General features: G+C 44.0%; 1 protein-coding gene across 1 annotated transcript in view; it reads left to right on the forward strand.

Moving 5' to 3' along the window:
• Positions 1 to 25,304, forward strand: part of LOC138268283 (NACHT, LRR and PYD domains-containing protein 12-like) — a 953,091-nt gene that overhangs the window by 689,778 nt on the left and 238,009 nt on the right. The window contains exon 7 of the mRNA XM_069217781.1: positions 7,636 to 7,722. Within this exon, the coding sequence (XP_069073882.1) occupies positions 7,636 to 7,722 (87 nt within the window). The remainder of the gene's footprint in view (positions 1 to 7,635; positions 7,723 to 25,304) is intronic.

Here is a 25,304-nt window from a genome sequence, read left to right on the forward strand (position 1 = left end):
AGGACCTCAAGATCTTCCAGCCCATCTCCCTGCTCCCCTTCCCAGCAAAAGTCATTGAGAAGGCTATCAACAGACAACCGACCCGCTTTCTCGAGGAGAACAGCACTCTGGACCCTTCCCAATCCGGATTCCGCAGCAACCACAGCAACGAAACTGCCCTCATCGCTGCCACTGATGACATCAGAATCATACTGGACAATGGCGAAAGCGCAGTCCTCATCCTCCTGGACCTCTCAGCCATGTTCAACACCGTCTGCCACCACACCCTAAGCACACGCCTCTGCAATGCAGGAATCCGTGACGGAGCCCTGGACTGCATCACCTCCTTTCTCACTGGCAGAACTCTGAGAGTCTACCTCTCTCCATTCCGCTCTGAAGCCACCAAAATCATCTGCGGCGTAACCCAGGGTTCATCACTCAGCCCAACTGTCTTCAGCATCTACATGGCTCCGCTCGCTAACATCCCCCAATCTCACAACCTTAACATCATCTCATACACCGACGAAACCCAGCTGATCCTCTCCCTTACCAAGGACACTGCCAAGGCCAACCTCCATGAAGGAATGAAGGCCATCACCGAATGGTTGAAGAACAGCTGCCTCAAACTGAATTCCGACAAGACTGAGGTCCTCATCTTCGGATCCACTCCCTCCGCATTGGGATGACTCCTGTAGGCCTGCCACACTGGGATCCGCTCTGACTTCCACAGACTATGTACGCAACCTAGGATTCATCCTGGACTCCTCACTATCCATGACCCAGCAAGTCAAAGCCATCTCCTCCTCCTGCTTCAACACCCTCCACATGCTCTGAAAGATCTAAACATGGATCCCCACGGAAACCAGAAGAACAGTCACCCAATCCTTTATAAGCAGCAAACTGGACTACAGAAATGCCCTCTATGCAGGAACCAGAGCCAAACTCCAGAAAAGGCTACAACGAATCCATAATGCCTCTTCACGCCTCATCCTGGACATCCCCTGCCACTGCCACATCACAGGCCACCTGAAAGACCTGCACTGGCTCCCTGTCCACAAGAGAATCACCTTCAAACTCCTCACTCAAACTCATACGGCACTGCACAATACCAGACCAGAATACCTCAACAGAAGGCTCTTGTTCTACACCCCAGTCCAACAGCTCCGCTCCACCGACCTCTCCCTCGCAACAGTCCCACGCATCCGCAGAACTACAACCGGCAGGGGATTATTCTCGCACCTCGCTACCAAGATGTAGAACACTCTTTCCACCCACCTGTGTGAGACCAAGGACCTCTTTACCTTCAGGAGGCTTCTCAAGACTTGGCTGTTCAAGCAGTAGCAGCGCCCCCACCCCTTAGCGACTTGAGTCCCTCACAGTTGAATAGTGCGCTCTACAAATTCCCTGATCGATCGATTGATTGATTGACACTCAACAGAGGTTGCAGTAGTGGTTTTCCCTGGAGTTTCGCATTGGTAGTGGTTGGCAGGAGGAAGAGCAATATCTAGCAGCAGAGGCGATGATGAAGTAATGGCACTGATGTGAGATGCTGATGGGCGGCAGTGGGAGGCATGGAGCAATGTGTGGAGCTAAGTGTGCAGAGTAGCTGGTGTCCTCTGTGGCACCTAGCTTGAGGTTGTCACAGCTGTCTGTTAACTTGTCGGATAGCGAGGAGCAGTAGCGGGTGGCAGGGAGAAAGCAGCGGGCAGGCAGGCGGCAGGAGGCTCGGTGTAAAGGGTGCTAAGGGGCTGGGCAGGAGCACCGCGAATGACAGCTGAAGGAAGGGCAAGTGGGCTAACAGGGTAGGCGCACCTGCACAGAGGCCCCGGCCACTTTTGACTGTGCAGTGTCGCACAGCCAGGGTCACCTGTAAAGTAAGAGGCTTCCATGGCATGGGCAGTGCAGGGGTCCCCCTGCCGAGCACCGTCGGGATGCCCAGTGTCTGCTTTGCAGTTGTGAGACCGCCAAAGTTGTAATCAGGCCCTTTGTCTTCTACAGGGGATAATGCATGCCAACCATACGTTTGGTGGTATACCGCTGAGAGATCAATGACGGAAATCCACTTATCATTTTTTTATTGAAGCAAACATCTCTGAAATGTTAGAATTTTTGGAAGTGGAAATCTATCCACAACAGTGTTATATTTAAAATGCCGAAGATCAATGCACAGTCTTTTTTTGCTGTTACTTTGTCCGTCTGTTACTACTGGTAAAATAACTCAGAGGATTCGATAATACATGCATTGACCAATTTTTCCAATTCTTTTTCTACTTTATTTCCCAGTAAAATTGGAATATTTCGCACTTTATAAAATTTTGGACAGACATCTGATTTCAATAATATACGATGTTCAAAATTATTATGTTTTCCTATTTCACTGCAGATAGACATCTCTGTTTTTCTCACTATGGCCAATACATCCTTGAGGTCAACATCCCTGTTAATCCACAGCTTTGCTTGTATGGAAGGGTTTCTGGTATGCATAACTACCTGATCTCGAATGAGTTGTTCTTGTAGATGATCAAATTTGCAATCGGCTGCTAATTTTCCTAGAGCAGCAACATACTCATCCACATTTTCATTTACTTCTTGTTTCCTCTAGAAAAATGTAAATCTTACAATCCCAATACACACTTTTGGCGCAAAATAATTATCAAAATCTTTCAAAGGAGTGTCAAACACATTAACATCCCCACAACCAGGTGCTTTGTCATTTATTCATAAACATTTAAACCTTCTGGACTCAGATTGTAACAAAATGTTTTTGTTCCTATCCGGTGTTATTTTGACTTTTTCATCCATAGCAACAAGGAAATCCAAGAAATATGCTTTCCATTCAGTCTATTTCCTACATGGACTCCATTCTGCAGGCCAAAATGCTTGGGATGGTTGTAATGAAAACGTTTGTATTGCCATGTTTAATCCAAGTAAAAAACAAAAAAAGTCAACTTTAAATACACCTTTAAATACATATCCAGGAATACAGTGTCCCTAAGATACTTTTGTGGCTAAACCTGAGTAAGTCTTGAGATATTAATATTGCACTTGAATTGCCAGACCGAAGTGTACTTCAACCTCGACTCATATGTATCCGACAGCACACATAATTCTATGTAGTGGGTGTAAGTTGTTCAAGAGACTGAATGGGTTGAAATGATAAGTTCTGATGCTATGTACCACTGTGAGACTTACCACTGGTTCTATAAAGAAAACATTAATATCTTCTTCTAAACAAAAAAGAAACAAGCATTTGTAATGCAATATGTCTCGCGTTTGCTTGAGCTCCAGCAATGAGCGTTGTAAACTCCTAACCGGACTTTTCTTGCCACATAAACTGAAAATGAAAATAAAACAGTTTCACATAACTAACTGGACTTTTCTTACACCTAATATTCAGGGATAGTGATGTGTGTTTTCAGTACTGTAACACAGCACAAGCTCACTGATATTACTCCAAATAGTCTCTATGACACCCACTCTTTTATCATAAGTGAGGTTCTGTTGTGATCTAAAAGTAACGTTTTTAATGGATGGTGCATACAACATATACACAACATTTCTCTGCAAGAGTTGTGCAAAATAATCGTGCACATCACCCACATTAAAAATAAATGAAAGGAAAACTATCTTTAAAACATTATGTTTAAGATTAATTAAAGGCCATCACGGCAAGACTCTTCAGAACAGAGCTAGCTCTATCGGAGGGCACCCGGAAAGGCTAGGGCCCTGGGCCAGAGCTCATCTTACAGTGCTTTAAAACGTCTCTTTCAGGTGACCATAGTTCTAGGGAGCCTGGTTCCCCTCCACCTCACCAAGATTTCGTCCACTATAGGCGTGCCGTGCATTTTTAGTGAAAAACGCAGAGGAACATCATTCTATCCTATCTTTTAAACAAGAGTTCTGTTCTACCTCCTGTACAGAACCAACAAATTATTCCTAGAAGCGGTCGGCTGCCTTTGGGCTTACCTCCTATACAATCAAATAAAAATAAACAAAATAGGCCTGACTAGAATTTTGATGGGATTTGTAATCAATAGGGTAATGTATGCTGGGCACACGCAATTAGGTATGGGGCGGTGGCGAAACAGTAGCCCCTGCAGTGCAGCACCCCCTCCCATTCCGCGCGCAAAGCCTCCTTCAGCCAGGTGTCTATGAAGGACTCGGCGGACCCTCGCCACATTCTGCATTGGAGCCCTACCATAATGCATTACTGTGCTGAATAAGGAAAGGAATGAAAGACTTAGGGGGTCATTCTGACCCCCGGCGGCAGCAGAAGCCGCCGGCCTGGCGGGAACCGCCAGAAGACCGTACCGCGGTCAAAAGACCGCGGCGGTCATTCTGACTTTCCCGCTGGGCTGGCGGGCGACCGCCAAAAGGCCGCCCGCCCGCCCAGCGGGAAAGCACCAGCAACGAGGAAGCCGGCTCCGAATGGAGCCGGCGGAGTTGCTGGTGTGCGACGGGTGCAGTTGCACCCGTCGCCATTTTCAGTGTCTGCCAAGCAGACACTGAAAATCCTAATGGGGCCCTGTTAGGGGGCCCCTGCAGTGCCCATGCCATTGGCATGGGCAATGCAGGGCCCCCAGGGGCCCCACGACACCCGTTCCCGCCAGCCTGGTTCTGGCGGTCAAAACCGCCAGAACCAGGCTGGCGGGAAGGGGGTTGGAATCCCCATGGCGGCGCTGCCTGCAGCGCCGCCATGGAGGATTCTTCAGGCCAGGGGAAAACCGTCGGGAAACCGCTGGTTTCCCTTTTCTGACCGCAGCTTTACCGCCGCAGTCAGAATTGGCCTGGATGCACCGCCAGCCTGTTGGCGGTGCATCCGCGGTCCCCGGCCCTGGCCGTCCATGACCGCCAGGGTCGGAATGACCCCCTTAGTCCATTTTAACATTTTCTGTTTCCTGCCTGCACCACGCTTGGACACGGATGGGGCTGGTGAACGCGAACACTCCTCTTTTTTGGCGGCTGCGTCTCAATACTGAGGTTTATTGGCTGCACATTATACTGAAACACTGCACTCACCTATTTTTGACTGATGGCACATTTGAAATTCAGACTCCAGCTTGATCAGTCCCTCGTCCTTCACCCGTATTAAATGAATCACAAAACGGTAAAGACATCCGTTAATTAAATCAGTGCCGACGCGTGCTCTGCCAGCAAAGGAACACAGCCTTAAAAACAAGCATTTACAATGCGACGGGTCTCGCGTTTGCTCATGTTAGAGCTGATCGCGTTGTAAACTCTTAACCCGACTTTTCACCTATCGGGCAAAAGTGTATTTATGTCCACAACCCGAAAAAGTGAATTCAAGTATGTAAAGCGCTCGACTTCTGCCAAGCGAGATCGCGCTCTAAATTAGAGAAAAAAAAGTCCACGAGCCCGATGGAAAACAGCGAGCCTCGCATGTTTTCTGTACTTGGTCGCTGCGCTCGAGGAGGGCTTGCCACCGGAAAAGGCATGACATATGGGTGCCCTCGACTAATGAAAGCAAGAAGATTTTATTAGGGAAGACCACAAACCAATAAAAAGCACTGACGTGAAGTTGACAGGGCTCGTAGCCCTTTTCTAAATACTAAAGAGTCTCCCTGCATTACGCATGCGCGAGCGCATGCAACGCAGGCTCGACCCTAATAACGAAACAAGAGTATTTTCAGGCTCTCTTGTCCTCGTTTCAGGGCATTAGAAAGGGCTCGTCCGGAGAGCTTTGTGCAGAGTGTACGGTTCAGCTCTTTCGTGCTCCGGTACAATCTCAGCCTGGGGCTGACAGGATTATGGGCAAGCTTTCTGCTTGCAGTTTGCCATTTTCTCAGGCGCAGAGCAACCGAGCTCATCAGGAGGAAACAAGCATTTGGAATGCAATGGTCTCATGTTTACTCGAGTTAGAGCTCTTAGGATTGTAAATTACTGACTAGAATTTTCTTGCCACACAGACTGAAAATAAGAGAAAGAGAGTGACTGTGAGCACCCACTTCTACACCTGACTTTCAGTTGGTAGTGTAGCATGAGCAGTCAAGGCTCCCTTGGAGGGGAGGTCTGGATACAGATCAGTGAACACGACTCCTAACTCAATGTGCAACCAGCACACACAATAAATCAATGTCCAATCAAATATTTATTTTGTGTAAATTGTAATATTTAATTGTAATTCTACACACGCAAAAGGTAAACAACATTCCAAAAGCATTAACACAGCTTCCCCCTTGGCAGTAGGCACACCAGGAGTTGTCAGGTCACCCCCTGTCCCCAACACTCATGTAATGGGTGTGATGTTAATCCCCATTCATAAGTGAAATATCCAGGGTGCATACATTTTTAGGTCCTACTCACGGGGTGTCCCCCTCTCGGACTCACTTAGGCCTGTATTTATACCTGGTTTGTGCTGAATTAGCATCATTATTTTTAACGCTAATTTGACGCAAACCTAACTCCATATTTATACTTTGCCGCTAGACCCGTCTAGCGTCAAAGTTATGGAGTTAACGTCATTTTTTTACCGTGAAAATACTTTTTCATGCAAAACCGTGAAAAGGCCTCTATGTAATGTACTAGTGCAGGCCCTTCGGCACTCAGTGTACATTTCCTGTACATTCCTGTACATTCACTGTTCCGCACTGCAGTCCTTATGTATTATGCTTCTACCAGCATACGCACATGTAGCACACACACCTAGTCTGCACACAGTTTCTGTGTACTGTACCAGAGTGTCACTATAAACACACACTGCCAGCGCACATTTACCATGTGTAGACTGTACCACACTTAACTCTCTGTGTAGTGTATGTCTTACACGCTGACATGCTTTCAGTATGTTTTTATCATGCACACACTTCTACATTAAGCTGATGTAGGCCGGGGGTGACTCAGACAAACAGCAACAGAACTTTTAAAAAGGTGAGTGAGCCTGTAGATCTCACTCCAGTGACAGTTAAAAAAATTTCCTGTTCACCACTACTGATCATTACACCGTATTCTGCCATCACTGCGCTTGTGCTGTTTAACTCCTAATTAAGGCAGTAGCCTTCCAGCCCTATGAGGATAGCACTTTTGGTGGCCCCTCCTGGTCGGAAAAGACTGCAGTCTGTGAGAAAGGCCTATGCCATGGCGCACATGCATGATCCATGTTCACCTATGGCAAAAAACAAACATTAGGTATTAGGACAACAATACAGTTGGGCACTTAGGGCAGGGGAACACGTCTACCATGCAGTGGACCTGTCCGTCCCAACAACTTTAAATAAAGTAAACTTTTTTTAATGCACCCTGGTTTCCTTAAAGGTTCTGGGTCCTCGTGTGTTGTGGAGTATTTACAATGTGGAATGTGTGTATGTGTCCAAAATTTCACCTCCATTCCATTTATGTCAATTGTTCCTTTTCACTCTAAGCCCTGAACTGTGCTCTTTGGCGTATTAAACTATTGTTCTTTGCCAGCCTAGCTGAGACCGTTAACCATCACAACCTGTTACCAGTCATGCACACAAACTTACATCTCTTTGCTCTTGCAGGAACCAACTGAGCCACCTGATAGACTTAAAAACTACCGATTTATAACCAAAGGAAATAAAAGTCCCTGTTACCTTTTTTACAAAAAACATTGCATAATGTATTTTAATTGCATGTGCAGCTTTATGTAGTTGTTAATAGACTGTTTTTGTTTCTCAGGCTAAATCGCAATGACCTGAAGGATGCTGGGATTGATGCCATTTGCCAAGCTCTAAAAAGCCCCCAATGTAGAATCCAGAGCCTGGGGTATGTTATCATTTTCAGCATTTATTTCCTTTCTAGGGAAGGCACAGAAAATCTTTCGTCAGTAGCGTGTGACTGGTAAAGAGTTCAGCGCTAGTATTCTGGGCTTAGCTTTCCACAGTGAGGCGGAGCGACGGAGAGATTAGACTGCTCTGAACGGTTTACAAAGGCATAAATATCGCATATTGTGTGTATAATACATATGGGCAGAGAATCAAAGAGGTTGAAAATGGGGATTCGACGTTCGCATGTGCAGGCTCAGGTTTTCATCAGGGTAGCTGGCCCACTGGAAAGTGAAGTTCATCTATAAGGACTGCGGGTGGGTTGAGGAATGCATGTTTTCACTTGCAGCCAGAAGATGATAGTGACAGCACAACTAAATGACTTTTGAGTGTTTCAATAGTGCATTTTCTGAATATGGACCTCTCGGTTTATTATCATTTGGAGCAAGGCAGAAAAGGCAGAAATGTCAGATACAAAATCAGATGACCACATATGTCACTGGTTCTGTGTAATGAGGGGCTGCTGCATTAATTTACAGAAAATGCCATACTCAAAAGATTGGAGGGAAAATGCTTAAAATGTTGTAATATGTGGGGTACAAATCATGCGGAACACGCGGTGCTTATAATCTTGGGTTCCACAAGTCTTAACCCTGTTTGTTTTTCATTCAACCTTTTGCTGCTATTAAATGCATTCATTTTATCACAAATTACAGTTGTTCCCGGCTCGAAATAAACCTTAAATTGCTTATCTCTCCATGCATTCCATATGCCTAAATCAGTGAATATACACTCTCCGTTGTGATCTGTAACTCACAGAAGACATTTCTCAATGTTTGAATGTGCACATAGTTGTACCAATAAAGTTACAAAATACTAAGACATGAAAAACGCGTACTGATAATAGGTGCTAGTTTCTAAATGTATGTGAGAATTTGGGAATTCTTTCTTATCTAAAGTGCTGTCTTCAAGTGCCCGGCTAGTATATCATTTTCTAAGTTCCCCAGATAGCTCACTAAATTATAAAGCAACTTTATTGTTTTAAAGCACCTAACTTCTGCTTGCAGGCTTGTGATAGAGCGAACCGTAGTAACAATTTACCTGTGTTCGGACGCTCTTTAGGCCGATGAATCTTTTGACTAAGTGGGAACTCTCTGTACTCTTAATCGATCCGTCGCATCAGATCAATAATCAATAACGTACATAAGCAATACCTTGATCAACATAACACTTAATGATTAATCCAGAATACATTTCGGCGAACCCTGACCTTTCAGTCAGGAATAACCACACCAGTTTATTGCAAAGTTAGTGAATTTATTTCCCTATATTAACAAAGCTAGCACGATATAGATGTGTCTCAACACCAAATGATAAACATAAATGAACATTAATAGCTGTCCATATCGTCGAAACAAGTGTAATCTATGTAGCATTTGAATCACAAGGCATTCGATAATGGCAATGCAAAGCACTAATACGATAATCTGTAATGGGCTAATTGCGTACATTTAGTCAGCATAACAAGATCTCAAATTGCATCGTGCAACATGTGGAATCCTCATCTAACCTCAAATTAGAATCGGCATGTGGGACTTCATGCAAAAAACAATTTAGCAACATAATTTTAGAAAACTCCTATCTAGGGATCTTATAAAAAAAAATCAGCAGTTGGTTACCTAAAAGGAACACAATGCAATTTTACAATTTCCTTTCATATTTACCAATTACGATCAGCATACAAGGAAGGCTTCGTCTCACAGGTACCGTTTCTCGATCAGCGTGGGACGGGACAAAGGGGCAGGGGTGAACGGGGCAATCGCCTCACGGCGGCAAATTAAGACTACTACTTCATGCAAAGGGACAAATCAAAGTTAAAGTCTCTAGGGCAAGAATCATTTAAGTCTCTTTCTCTCGATTAGAGAAAGCATCAAAGTCTCTCAAAATGGCGTCGCAGCAAAGTGGGCCATAATAGCTACGAAGTCTGCTAAATGGCGGGTATCGAGCTGATAATGGCTAAATTTCTTCTCGTGCACCTGGTTTTTATAGACAACAGTTCGAATCCAGTAGGGTCTCCATTGGAGGGTTCATAGGTTAGCTTCAAATTGTCCAATCAAAAACGACAGCTCTCAAGCTTTTACTTAAGCATACATTATCCTTGGAGATGGGTACGCAAATCGCAACATTGTCTCCCAATTAGCTCACTTTCAGAGCCTCCATTGTCCGCACCTGCAAGTCGACCTTGAATTAAAGAGAAAATATGCCAGGCTGGCACGAAACTTTAAGATAAGCATGTGAACAGTTTCTGTGGAAAAGTACAGCTTCAAGCAGAAATACACGTTTAATAGCACATTGGAAAAATACGAACATCTAAACCGTGAGACCAGGCCACTAGGCCAAAGCCTCCTCTAAAGTAATGCTAAGCTAACGTAGTTCAAACAAGCAAATCGTAGCATACGTTTATGATTATGTCGGATTAGTGCAATTCTAATACACCACGTTATATAAAGCACGCGTATAATGTTGCCAAACTACTCTGAGGGCACATTTTGTCCCCGTACAATCTTTATTAGTTCGGTTAATGTCACACATGATTATTTCACACTACGTTTATGCGTTAATAAATCAAAACTTTCATTTTCTGCTTCATCAATCCCTCCTCTCATGACTACTTGTCATCACACAAATTATGCCCACAAATTTTATTCCATTAAAATTCTGTCAGTTCTCTTTTCCTTTTAGTTCCCCTAGTTTGCGCTTTGTATTCTTCTGCCATTCTTTTAATAATTTTCTCTTCTTTTCTTCTTTTAATTCTTTCCATAATCATTATTATTCCCCTTTTTATTCCCCAAATTCCAAATATGCAAATTATAACTATTAAAATTCCCTCTATTATTTTTAACAATATTCCATTCCAAATTCCCCCAATCCAATGTCCCACTGAAGCAAGTCCTTTTCCCACCTTCTCCCACACTCCTGGTTCTTTCAGTTCCTTCAAATCTGCACTTTCTTTTGTTAGATTAGCAAGCATAGTTTTAATTTTCACACTATTGTCAGGTATATAGGTACAACAGTGTCTTGCACCAAGCATTTTGCAAACACCTCCATCCTTTGCTAAAAGAATGTCTAAAGCAAGCCTATTTTGAAGAGTCATAGCTCTTTCCGCTGCAAGTTCAGCATCTATCAGGATTATAGCACCTGAAAACTTTGTCAACATGTTATCCACTATAGTAGACAACTTTCTTATTTTGATGGAATTCAGCACAACTCCCAATGAAGGAATCATGGCTCCAAATATATCACCTACCACAGCACCTGCGGTCTCTCTTTTCTGGATACGATGGGATCCAGATGTCTTTTGAATCATCGATAGGTCATCCAGTTGATAAACCTTTGGGAACACTATACCCAAATAACATCTTCCCCACCATCCCTTTGGAAGACGATAATAGGCATTATACCCACAAATGTAATATACCCCTGGAATGACAGGGTCAAGTCCGTCCATCATGAATGTCCATTTGGCCTTAAAGATAAACGTGTGTTTACATTCACTCGCCCCTACAAAAATGTTGTCATAATAAGATTCACCTCGATATATACAAAACTTCCCTACATGCCAAGCATCTAAAGCAATTTTCCCTTGTGTCTTTATGGCAGCAAAATCATAATTATCTACTGAAGTCCTCTTATGTAACTCCTTTTCTAACTTCGCCTTCATTTGAGCCCTTCTATCATCTGTGCTATCTAAAAAGCTTATTTCTACTGCAGAGAGTGAACAGGTAAGATTTTCCCTATGAGCGTGAGCCGTTTCAAAAGGTAGCATTGGCTCGAAAAATTCCCTCATAATTTTTGCATCCCAATCCTTTGCAGTCTGGCTTAGCTGCGCTATTATAGGAACATAAGCAAAGGTAACATCATAATTTGAGTAAAAATACTGTATGTTAGTTTGACCATAAAACCTAGACATTACTATACTACATGTAATCCCGTATGTAAGAGGCATGTGGTGATATGTCACCCCCTCCTTCACTGATGTCGGTATCTGGGTACATACATAACAATCTTTCGCATCCATTGTCTCAACATATTCTGTTAGTAAGCGATAGAAAACATTATACGAAAGCTCTTTCCTTTCATGCAAGAGTCTCTCATCCAGTGCTAGCCTTTTCAATGCGGTTAGTTCAGTGACAGTAACAGGAGCAATAGTAGAAGCCTCAATAGTCTCATTCTCACCCTTTCCATGCATTCCAAGCACAATTGCCATTATTATTAGTACACATGTAACTACCAAGCCTATACACACATATTTACAATATTTCTTTCTATTGTTTTGCGTCATGATCTGTATAGAATCAGAGAGTTAGAAGCACTTATAAATGAAACTTATTTAGCAATTTAGTTACAAAGCTGAGCGAGCGCAATGTTCACACCGTCTTCTCCAAGAGGCCAAGTCACTTATCGGTTAGCAGCATTTGTCTCAATTCGGCAATAACTCAGTCTTTATCGGTTTAGCAAATGTCTCATCCGGTTTAGCAATGTCTCAGCTGGTTGTTTGTTTCACGTTATATTGTAGCAAGCGATATCATTCATCACCCCTTCAATCAACACTGTCCATGAAACTTTTCTTTTCTATTGGTATCTCTTCCTCTTCTTCGTTCTCGATGCTTAGAGATACAAACTCGTCAGTCCAATCGTCATTGACTGCATATGCCCATTCAGGACCGGAATACCTTCTGTTCGGTATCCTTTTCCTTTTCAATTTTGCTTCTCTTTTCGATTCTGCCTCGCTGGTACTTTCCTCTTTTGTCAAGTCTTTTTCTTCACTCGAGGTTGGGACCACGACAGACACTTCTTTCCTTTTCTCTTTTACTTTTGGCCTTTCTCCGTCGTTCAAACCTTCTCCAGACCTTTGTTTTACTGGTGATATACTTAGTCTCCTCTTTGCACCGTGTCCATTTGATGGACCTGCGACCTTTTCTGTAGAGGTTTGAACTTTTTCATTCTGCTCTGCCTTGTCCCCTCCTTCAGGGGAATCGATCACGTTCTCCTTTTCTTTTTCTGTATCGTCTGTTTCTGGGAAAGCCCTCCTCTGATCAGGCTCCCCTGCTTTTTCACCTTTTTCGAGCCCTTCGTCACCGTTACTTTCGTCAGGCTCTGTATCACTTTCAGCTGCTTCAGGTTCTTTGTCACCTTCAGCTGCTTCAGGCTTTTTGCTACCCTCAGCTGCTTCAGGCTCTTTGTCACCTGCAGCTTCTTCGTCGCTGTCTGAACTTTCTCCTTGGTCTTCCCCAAGTGAGTCGGACTCTTCGTTCTCCAATAATATCTCTTTTTCTCCTGCTGCTGCTTGTTCGCTTTCAGTTCGCTTTTGTTCTGTCTCAGCACTCGGCACTGTTTTATCAGGCACTGGCAATTTCAACGCTTCAACTTCCTCATCTGTGGGACACAGCACCTTCTTTGTGTGACTGGGGTGAATCCAGTTGGGAACCCCCGCACACTTCACAGCGGTAGTTGTCGTCAGGATCACTTGGAAAGGGCCTTTCCAACGGGGTTCCAGGCACGACTTCCTCACGTGCTTCTTCACCACGACCCAGTCACCTGCTTTCAGTGCGTGTCCTGGACCTTGGATCGGTGGCAAGGTGGTTGCTTCCACCTGGTGAGAGAAAGAGCGAACCACGCCAGCCAGTCCTTTGCAGTAGTCTAACACCATATCATCTGTAATATTCAAAAGCGCATTTGCGGGAACTGCAGGAAGTCTCATAGCCCTGCCCATGAGAATTTCGTGCGGAGACAATCCGGTTTTTCTATCAGGAGTGTTTCTCATTGACATTAGCACTAAGGGCAATGCATCAGGCCATTTCAAATTTGTTGATGCACATATTTTCGCCATTCTCGATTTCAGTGTACCATTCATCTGCTCCACCAGTCCTGATGCTTCAGGGCGATAGCTACAATGCAGTTTCTGCTCAATGTTCAGCGCTTCGCAAAGTAACTTTATCACCTCGTTGTTGAAGTGACTTCCCCTATCTGATTCTAAAGAGATCGGGAATCCGAAACGTGGTATCAACTCTCTCAATAATAGCTTGGCAACTGTAAGGCTGTCATTTCTACGTGTGGGGTATGCCTCAATCCAGTGACTAAAAATGCACACAATCACCAACACATATTTCAGACCTCCATGCACAGGCATCTCAATGAAGTCCATCTGCATACGACTAAAAGGCCCGCTTGCCCTACCAATGTGGCTCGCGTTCACAACTGTTCCCTTTCCTGGGTTCATCTGCTGGCAAGTGACACATCGATGGCAAACTGCTTCTGCAGCTTGACGAAATCTGGGGTTAAACCAATCAGTTTTGAACAATCTTATCATGGCATCTCTCCCTAGGTGAGCTTGCCCATGATAGAACCGCGCAAGCTGTGATAAGAGACTATTTGGCAAAACAAATTTTCCCTCATGTGAAACCCATAACTCGTCTTGTCTCTTTATACATTGTGATTTAATCCAGGAATCTCTTTCATCCTCCCTAAAATTATTCTGTAGTGCTTTTAGTTCCTCTATCGTATCTACGACCTTCAAGGCAAATGCTTCAGCTGGTTCGAGTTCTGGCTCACTTATTGAGTTCCATTCATCTCTCAGTAATATACAGTTCAAGGCACAAAATCTTGCGACTTGATCCGCATATGCATTTCCCAGAGAAACATAGTCCTGTCCTTTCGTGTGAGCACTGCACTTTACCACTGCAACTTCAGCTGGCACTTGAATGGCATGTAACAATTCCCTTATTCTCTCCCCGTTTTTCACTGGGGATCCTGAAGAAGTCAGGAAACCTCTCTGTGACCATAGTTGTCCAAAGTCATGCACAATCCCAAACCCGTATTGGCTATCAGTGTAAATGGTGACTTTCATCAATGCAGACAGTTGACATGCTCTGGTAAGGGCTACAAGTTCTGCTACTTGTGCAGAATAGACTCCTTGAAGCCATCCCGCTTCCAAGACACCTGTTACAGTGCATACAGCGTATCCTGCTTTCAAAATCCCCATCCCATCTCTTAGACATGAACCATCAACAAAAAGAATTTGGTCATTTTCATCAAGTTTAGTATCCTTAATGTCCGGTCGGGGTTTTGTGCAAAATTCAGTCACCTGAAGGCAGTCATGCTCGACGTCTTCAGCGTTCTCAATTTCGACATTTTCTCCAGGAAGCAAGGTTGCTGGATTCAACGTAGTGCACCTTTTCAGCTGCACATTCGGTGAGCCCAGAATTATCGTTTCATACCTTGTGAGTCTTGCTCCGGTCATGTGCTGTGTTCGGGAGCGGGTCAAAAGTATCTCAACTGAGTGAGGGACCATGACTGTTACTGGGTGTCCCATCACTATTCCTTCACTCTGAGTGAGGCTGATACCAACTGCGGCTACGGCACGCAAACACCCTGGGAGTGCTGCTGCGACCGGATCCAAAGTAGCTGAAAAATACGCTACTGGTCTGTTTACGCCACCATGGGCTTGAGTCAAGACAGACAAAGAACATGCATCACGTTCATGGCAAAACAATGTGAAAGGCTTTGTGTAATCAGGCATACCTGAAGCTGGAGCCCTACACATGCATTCTTTCAATTCAACAAAGGCATCCATCTCATCTCCTTTCAGCTCAATTTGATCCAAAGCATCCTTCTGGGTCAGTTTCAGTAAAGGCTTCGCTAGAGTCGAGAAGTTGGGAATCCACTGGCTACAGTAGCCCACCATTCCCAAGAATTTCCTCACCTCCTTTCTCGTCTTGGGCGGACTCATCTGAAGTACACTTGTAATTCTTTCCTTCATTATCCTCCGTGACCCTTTCTCTATCTGGTGACCCAAGTATTTCACTTTCTTCTGACAGAACTGTAATTTGGAAGGAGACACCTTGTGTCCATTCCCTCCCAAATGGTTCAACAGAGCAATGGTATCGGCTGTGCAGCCACTTTCTGTCTTTGATGCAACCAGTAAGTCGTCAATGTACTGTACTAGGGTTGACTCGAATGGCAACTCTAACTCTTCCAAGTCTTTCTTTAGAACCTGATTGAATATTGACGGTGACTCAGAAAACCCTTGGGGAATTCGACACCAACTGTACACTCTGTCTAGGAATTTGAAACAAAAGAGAAATTGGCTGTCCTCATGAAGAGGCACAGAAAAGAATGCTTGTGACAAATCGATGACCGAGAACCATTCGGCATCGCAAGGAATTTGAAACATTATCACAGCTGGATTCGGTACTACTGGGCAGCATTTGACTATGATGTCATTTATTTTCCTCAAGTCTTGCACAAGTCGGACCTTTCCACTTGGCTTTATTAGTCCCATTATTGGTGAATTACATGGACTGCTCAACACTTCTTTCAGTACCCCCTGTTTTACAAATTCGTCAATAAGTTGGGCAACTTTCATGAGGGTGTCTTGTGGCATGTGGTATTGTGGGGTCTGGGGAAAGATTGCATTGGGCTTTACAGTCACTTTCACTGGTTCAACTCCTTTCATCAATCCCACCTCTTTCCCTGTCATGTCCCACACTTCCTTTCCGACTGTTTCTCGTAATTCGGCTGGAATATCTTCTTCAGTTATCATCGGGAAAAGACAAATCAGAGGATACTCTTCATCAACAGTTTCCATTTCATCCCCCTCTACACTATCCTCTTCCTCCCCATCGCTGCTCGTCTGGATTGTTATTCCTTCGTTCGAACACATGATCGAACATCCCAGCTTGCACAACAGGTCTCTCCCTAACAGTGCTATTGGGCTTGAGTCACATATCACAAACTGATGTACCCCTTGATAGTTACCGATGCTGACTGGTACCGGATCTGTAATTGGGTTCGTCAGGTGCCTGTTTGCTACTCCCACCACTTGAACTGTCCTCCCTGAGAGTGGCAAATTTGGTACTTCACTACTCTTAACAGTTGAACGTGTGGCTCCTGTGTCGACCAAGAATGAGACACGATGACCCATTACTCTTCCCTCTACGTACGGACCCCTTTGATCAACTTCTAAGGATGCTGCAAGCACACAATCTCCTTCCTCTTCTGAGCTCTCACTCTCCCATACATTGTTTATTCCACTCTCACTGTGTAATGGGAACTGTTGTACGGTGCCATTTGTACTCATTACCTGACCCGAGACCTGTGGAGGAACCATCACTTGCTGCTGACTCATTGGTGCCAAAGGTATTTGCATTTGCTGATTAGGTACCATGGGTAACTGCTGTTGCATCGGCTGCATTTGCGTCATCTGCATACGAGGCATCTGCATCTGCTGCGGCTGCATAGGTTGTAATCCCTGCAATTGATTTATGGTCTGAAAATTTGGGTTTGGACTTCTCATTTTCGGTCCCCTCATTGTCTGAAATGCATTGACATCATTGTTTTGCTGACCAACACCTACACCTGCACCTGCACCACCATCGGGCACTCGCGTTTCCAATGACCTACAATTCCGCACACGTGACACGGCATCACTTTCTTCATTGCCTGCACACCCGTCACAACAGTGTTTAAATCCGGACCATTATTCACAAAACCTCCTCTGCCTCTCGCCTGTGGCTGAAACGCCATGTTTCCTTGCAACTGCGGCTGCGGTTGCGGTACCTGCTGTTGGAACCCTTGCATCCCTTGCAAACCTTGCAGACCTGTCTGAGCTGCTTTAAGCTGCATCATCATCACCTTCTCTTTCAGCTTTTTCTGTTTTTGCCTCAATTTCGTCGCTACAATATTTCGCGTAAGTCAAGACCTCATCAATCGGTTTAGACTGCAACAAATCAAATGCGACTTTATCATCTGACTTATTTCTGGTCTCAGCCCTTCCACAAATCTGAACACAAAATGAAGCATATCTTTTGCCTCGATTGTTTCCGTGCCACTGTAATTCTTGAACGCTTTCAACAACCTCTTGTAGTAACTATGAATCAATTCTTTTGTCTCTTGGGCAGTTCGATCAATCTTCTGCCAATCCACATTTTTCGTGGCAACCTTCGTCTTCAAATGCTCAATCACCTTATAGTACAAACTCATCACCATAGGTGATGGTGCACCCGTCTCCCTGTCTCTCTCTGGTTCACTTGTCGGCCAACCTACAGCTCTTTTGCAATCCTCCCACAAATCTGCCGGAACCACGATCTCAAAGAGAGTGTTCAGGTCTTCCCAGAGACATTTTGCAAGTTTCACAAACCTATCAGTCTGTTGATACCATTCAATCGGCTTCTCTCTCAGTTTGGGAAAATCATCCGTAAATGACTGAATGTCGCTTCTGTGCCACGGTACATGTATTAACTTTCCCCCTGCTGTCTCCCTCATTGGTAACATGGTTACTGTCTCGCTGCTTTGTGGTCTCTTCTCATTATGCTCTGTAGCACTGTCCCTCCTCTTTTCCTTTCTCTTTACCCATCTGCTTTCCCACTTGTCTAAGCACCTCCACACTTGTGCACTCTGTAGCAATTCTCTGAGGTGTGTCTTCATGCCTGCTGACCTCATGTGTTCAAAATCTGTGGTCCCAAAATCCAACCTGTAGCTTCTGCTCAAGTGTTTCATCTTGTCTATGTCAACCCCGTTTCTGTCAGCTGCTTCCTGCAAGCCCTTATGTACTTTGTTCACTTCCTTCGTAATCCTGGGACATAGATACCTCAGTTCTTCTTCCGTGTAGGATTCTAGCCTATTTACACCCATAGTCCCTTCCACCAATTCTTGTGCTTCCATGTTCAACCTGACCCTATTCATATAGTCTTCTCCTTTCCCACTGGCTGAACTTTGTGTAGAATTTAAACTGTTGAACCACTGTGTCAGCTGTTGCGCATTTACCCCCATCAATGTAGCATTCACATCGACTGCCATTGATGGTTGCGGCAACTTTTCAGTATTCGATGTTAAAGGTATTATCAGTGGGGGGCTCGACCTCACCAGTGTAGACTGAGCACATATGGGACTAAACTCCATCAAGGATCCAGATCCACTTGGCTGAGCCGCTATCGGAGTTATCCCTGGAGTGTTCTCTATGCACCTCCTCTCTGTCCCATTCTGCAGCATTGATCCCTGACTGTTCATGCCTAAGTTAGGCTGGCTATACAGAGGTACCGGTGGACCTACAGTAATGGGTAGTGATATCGCATCTGGGTTCTGTCCATATCCCATGTTCTGAGGCATGTTCATCCCCATACTATGGGTCATCATTGTCGGCATGCCCATCTGACTCCCTGTCATCTGAGCATGAGCGTTTCCTCCCTGCATCTGCTTTTGAGGCATCATAAACTGAGTTGATTCAGCCTGTGTCATTGTTGGATTGTAACCATTCTGTACTCCCCTTACTGTTTGTTCTAGAACCATTCCTCCACTATTGTCACTGCTGTAGTACCCTGGCATCTGCGGTTGATAATTTTCTGCTGGTTTCATTATGGGCACATCTGGATATATTCTCCTAACCTGCGGTATCTGCGGGGTGAACAGTAAACTCGGGTCCTTAGATCCCGATGGCGCTCCTGAACTCTGGGTTTCACTGTTCTGTACCGATGCCGGAGGGGCAGAACTGGTACTTGGACCTTGTCCATTCTCCGCGTAAGGTGGTGGACGGTCGTTCAGCAATTGCATTATTAACTCCTCATCCTCTAACTCCTCTTCTCTTCTCAATTTTTCCTCGTCCTCTCTATCCTTGGAACACTTCCTGTCTGTCTTACAGGTAGCTTTCTTACCTGTCTCCTCTTCCTCCTTAGTAATTGCGGGAAACAATTTTATTCCCTGCAATACATCTGACCTCCACACCTTCTGCGCATTATCCCACCTAGCATCCGCTAGTGTCTTTTCTACCTTTCTCATCCTTGTTTCAAACTTATTCTTTTGTTGCTGTCTAGCCATTAATTCCCAGATTGCTAGAGCCTCAAACTGTGCCGGCCTTGGAGGCACCTTCATGTCGTACATCGTGAATCTCAAATTCTCTAGGATCCTTATATTGAATGTCCCATGTATCGGGAACGCTACGCTCCCATGTTTCTCTGTCAGTTTGTGCCATTGCTTTAGCCAAAGACACGGAGCTACCCCTTTTTCCTCCATTACAATGTAAGCTGGTGTGCCCTCGGGCGGCGTCTCCTCTCCTACGCTCGCTTTAATATAAGACTCCCCCTTCATCGCACTCCTAAATGCTTTAAGGAATTTCATTTTCTCGTCTTTTATTTCACAAAGTTTATAATCAATAGGTCGCTTTTATTCCACAAAATTTGTAATCAATAGGTGACTTTAATTCCCGGAATACTCTTCGCTTGCCTTTCCCCTTCCAAACGAGCCCCACGGACTGCGTCCAATCCGTGCGCGACCCTTCTCTCCAACCAACCTATCCCAGCGCGGCTCCTAGTGACGTCACACTCACACCCACTGCGGCTGACAAAGCCTCGCGGCTAGTCTTCCTTCACTCAGCTCCTCCCGTAACAACTTCTTGCATGTATCGCGAGCTACCAAAAACTAAAACAGATCTGTCGGTTTACTACAGGAAGGGTAACACAATCGCTTCAGGACCTTAGGGACCTTTCACTAGCCTCGGCCGCTATTCCGTCTTTCTCAGTCCCCACGTTCGCAAGCAAATCTGACCTGCAGACCCTACTCTCAACTTGTCAATGATCTGTTCTAGTGCACTTAGAATCTTGTCAGAGCCCGAAGTCGAAGTTTCTTTCACTCCCTAACACACGTACCGACTTGTTGACCACGCCCGATCAACCTACTAAACCGCCCAGACCACAACATGGATCAACATACTCCGGAGTCTCTTGACCTCGCAGGGCCCGTCTCAACAACAACAACCACGTGGACCTTTTTATGCACAAAGCGCCACACGCACATGAAGTTCGACGACTTCCCTACTCTCACACCCGGAGCCGCACCTCCGCTATCTCTATGAAGTTCGACGACTTCTCTACTTCTACACTCGGAGTCGCACCACCGCTATCCTTTAAAAGAAAAAAATCCTCGCAACCTTTTCACACACCCTGCGGCAATAAGCTGTGCAAGCGCAAACCCCTAACTTCACTCATACCATCACTAGTACCGCCAACGCTGTTTCCACACCTCCGTTCTCTCCATTCGCAAGCTCCGAGATCCCGGGAAAGTCGCGGTGGACCTAGCCCATCATCATTCTGTCAATCAGTTTTATCCAAGAAAAATCTAATTCAACTTCTCGAATGAAGCCTCAAAATGCGTAACCGTTAATTCAACACCATGTATTTTAATAGTACAGGGTCCCAAAAGACGAAACCGTCCTCTGCTACCATCTACTGATAGAGCGAACCGTAGTAACAATTTACCTGTGTTCGGACGCTCTTTAGGCCGATGAATCTTTTGACTAAGTGGGAACTCTCTGTACTCTTAATCGATCCGTCGCATCAGATCAATAATCAATAACGTACATAAGCAATACCTTGATCAACATAACACTTAATGATTAATCCAGAATACATTTCGGCGAACCCTGACCTTTCAGTCAGGAATAACCACACCAGTTTATTGCAAAGTTAGTGAATTTATTTCCCTATATTAACAAAGCTAGCACGATATAGATGTGTCTCAACACCAAATGATAAACATAAATGAACATTAATAGCTGTCCATATCGTCGAAACAAGTGTAATCTATGTAGCATTTGAATCACAAGGCATTCGATAATGGCAATGCAAAGCACTAATACGATAATCTGTAATGGGCTAATTGCGTACATTTAGTCAGCATAACAAGATCTCAAATTGCATCGTGCAACATGTGGAATCCTCATCTAACCTCAAATTAGAATCGGCATGTGGGACTTCATGCAAAAAACAATTTAGCAACATAATTTTAGAAAACTCCTATCTAGGGATCTTATCAAAAAAAATCAGCAGTTGGGTACCTAAAAGGAACACAATGCAATTTTACAATTTCCTTTCATATTTACCAATTACGATCAGCATACAAGGAAGTCTTCGTCTCACAGGTACCGTTTCTCGATCAGCGTGGGACGGGACAAAGGGGCAGGGGTGAACGGGGCAATCGCCTCACAGCGGCAAATTAAGACTACTACTTCATGCAAAGGGACAAATCAAAGTTAAAGTCTCTAGGGCAAGAATCATTTAAGTCTCTTTCTCTCGATTAGAGAAAGCATCAAAGTCTCTCAAAATGGCGTCGCAGCAAAGTGGGCCATAATAGCTACGAAGTCTGCTAAATGGCGGGTATCGAGCTGATAATGGCTAAATTTCTTCTCGTGCACCTGGTTTTTATAGACAACAGTTCGAATCCAGTAGGGTCTCCATTGGAGGGTTCATAGGTTAGCTTCAAATTGTCCAATCAAAACGACAGCTCTCAAGCTTTTACTTAAGCATACATTATCCTTGGAGATGGGTACGCAAATCGCAACATTGTCTCCCAATTAGCTCACTTTCAGAGCCTCCATTGTCCGCACCTGCAAGTCGACCTTGAATTAAAGAGAAAATATACCAGGCTGGCACGAAACTTTAAGATAAGCATGTGAACAGTTTCTGTGGAAAAGTACAGCTTTAAGCAGAAATACACGTTTAATAGCACATTGGAAAAATACGAACATCTAAACCGTGAGACCAGGCCACTAGGCCAAAGCCTCCTCTAAAGTAATGCTAAGCTATCGTAGTTCAAACAAGCAAATCGTAGCATACGTTTATGATTATGTCGGATTAGTGCAATTCTAATACACCACGTTATATAAAGCACGCGTATAATGTTGGCAAACTACTCTGAGGGCACATTTTGTCCCCGTACAATCTTTATTAGTTCGGTTAATGTCACACATGATTATTTCACACTACGTTTATGCGTTAATAAATCAAAACTTTCATTTTCTGCTTCATCACGTGTAGTGATGTTGCAGAGACTTTAGTGCTGTCCCTCATGTTACTGAGATCAACTATACATCCATTTGTGGCCGGGGAGCTTGGTGCCTACAATCCCCAGAGCAAAGCGCAGGGGGAGCCACTTATTCTTATCACGTCAATCAGGAGCACCAGGAGGTGCATATATCTTGGGTAGTAGACCCGCAGCGCAGTCTTGTGGGACGCACCCGGATAAAGCCAGGGCAAAGAGTGGACCTGTCTCAGCCTGTCTGTGCCCGAACGTGGACAGGCCGGGCCCCCCTCTTGGTTTTTGAATTTGCACTTGGACTCGGGTGCCTTTCATGGTTAGAACGTTTGTCTAACGCATTATTTATAATGGGGAAAAGAAAACACACCCAAAGTGGAGCAGATAATTCTAACAAACCCTCTAATACTGCCAACGTGATTTCTAACTATCTTACAGATGCTATGGGCAGACTAAATGAAGAAATTGTCAGTGCAGAAGCTAGATTGGTGGCCACTAAAAGTGCTTTGCTTGGGTTATTGATGAAGTCAACGATAAGTCTGCTAACTTAACTAACGACGAGACACCGAAGATTGTTTGTTTGCCATCTGTACACACGGAACCGTTGGGGAGAATAGAACATTCTGCTAGCGGCGATGATCTTAACCCCACCTTCACCCAAGAACAAGAGATGTAGAAATGAAACAAAGCTGCCAGACTTGATTACTGCCAATGACCCTCCAGTTCTTAAAAGCTTAGAGTTTTTACTAAAGAGGGTACATAACAAACTAGATAACATTGAATCTGAAATTTTGGCAGAAATCACAGAAGTAAAAGGGCTTGTGTTCTGATTGAAGAATCTATTAATCTCCTTATGGGCAAACAGAATTCCTCTACTGTGGATTGTATAGTTTTAAACGTGAATTCAAACACCACAGCCTCTTCTAATACTATATTATGATGTTGTGATAACAGTAAATACAAAGTTTGTTGATTCAAACTTTTTTTAATGAAGAAGTTAAACAGATGACAAGTAAATAAGAATAGATCCCAGGAGAAAGCTTCTGGTCCCAACGGCTCTCCAGTTTCATGCCTCACATTTTCCCCAGCTAGGAGTCTAGAACCCACCTATGTCATAGCTCCTGATAGAATTTCAGCTGGAATACCCTCTCTGTAAAATACTTCCTTAAAAAAACTCAGAACACTTGCAGTATTGGGCTCAGCCACTTCTTTCACTTCCACCCATCTGGACAACTAATCTATCATAACAATAAAATATCTCACTTGCATTGGTAAAACATGAAATGGATCCAAAAAAACAATAGACACTTTTTGCCACACATTAGCTGGATTCAGAGCAATTCTGGGTTCCGGAACAGAAGTAACCATATTTTTGTCACTTACGCAGCATTGTTCACACTTCCGTACCAATGAATCAATCTCTCTGTCCATAGATGGCCACCAATATTTCTTTCTTACTCTTCTCTTAGTAGCCATCATGCCCAAATTACCAGCATGTGCAGTTTCCATATTTTTTTTCTGTAACATACAGGTGGAATCAATTTCTCTCCTCTGACCAACGAAGCACTTTCAATAGATAATTCATCAGCAGTCTTCCAATACGGTTGTAAAGATAATTTCAAATTTCTTTCTTTTGGCCAACCCTGCAACACACATTTTACTGCTTCCTGTAAACCAACATCCTTGCTCATTGCATCACACCATCCATGTACACTTTTGCACACCACTTGATATTCAACCACCGCAATCATACATTCTTCAATTTCTTCCTCTTCGTTAGAATTCTCTTGACTGATGATAGGTAAACTTGATAAACAATCTGCTTTACAGTTCTTGCTCCCAGGTATATACATCACTTCAAAGTTGAATTCCAGTAGCTTTACATACAATCTAGCCAGCCTTGCAATGGATTTCTTTATCTTTTCTCTTTTGAGGATTTCCACTAAACATCGAAGATCTCTTTGAAGACAAAATTATCTTCCCCACAAATAAGGTTTACATTTCTCAATTCCCCATGTGCAGGCCAGCATTTCTTTTTCGATCACAGAATACCATGTTTCCCCCTCAGATAGTCTACGAGAAGCAAATCCGATGATTGTCTCTTTGATTCCATCCTTTTGTGAAAGTACAGCCCCAATCCTGTATGCACTAGCATCCACAGTTACAAATGTCCTGTGGCCTGCCACATATGATTGTAACGAGGAAGCAGATACCATATATGTTTTGATGACATCAAAATGTTGTTGACATAAAGATGTCCAAATAAAGTCTGTATTTTTCTTTAGTAGTATCCTAAACATTCAGTTAAATCAGAATAATTATGTACAAATTTGGAATAAAACTCACACCTCCCCAAGAAAGATCTGAGCTGATCTTTATCTTTTGGATGTAGAGATTTACCAGTTGCCTCCACCAAGCCTGGGTTAGGTTTGACACTCTCAGCTGAAAGAATATGTCCAAGATATTCTACCCCCTTGACCGCAAAAACACATTTGTTTTTTCTTAACGTAACACCATTTTCACACAAAGTATTCAGCACTAATCTTAATGTATAATCGTGTCCCTCTAATGTGTTAGCGAATACTAAAATATCATTTTGGAATGCCACAACATTTTTTATCTCCTTTAACATTTTAGTCATGACCTTTTGGAAAACGAATGCAGCAGAGGCCATACCAAATGGCATTCTACAAAACGGAAAGGTACTGTTAGGAGTGACAA

This window comes from Pleurodeles waltl, chromosome 12, assembly GCF_031143425.1.
Source record: "Pleurodeles waltl isolate 20211129_DDA chromosome 12, aPleWal1.hap1.20221129, whole genome shotgun sequence".
Taxonomy (NCBI): Eukaryota; Metazoa; Chordata; class Amphibia; order Caudata; family Salamandridae; genus Pleurodeles; species Pleurodeles waltl.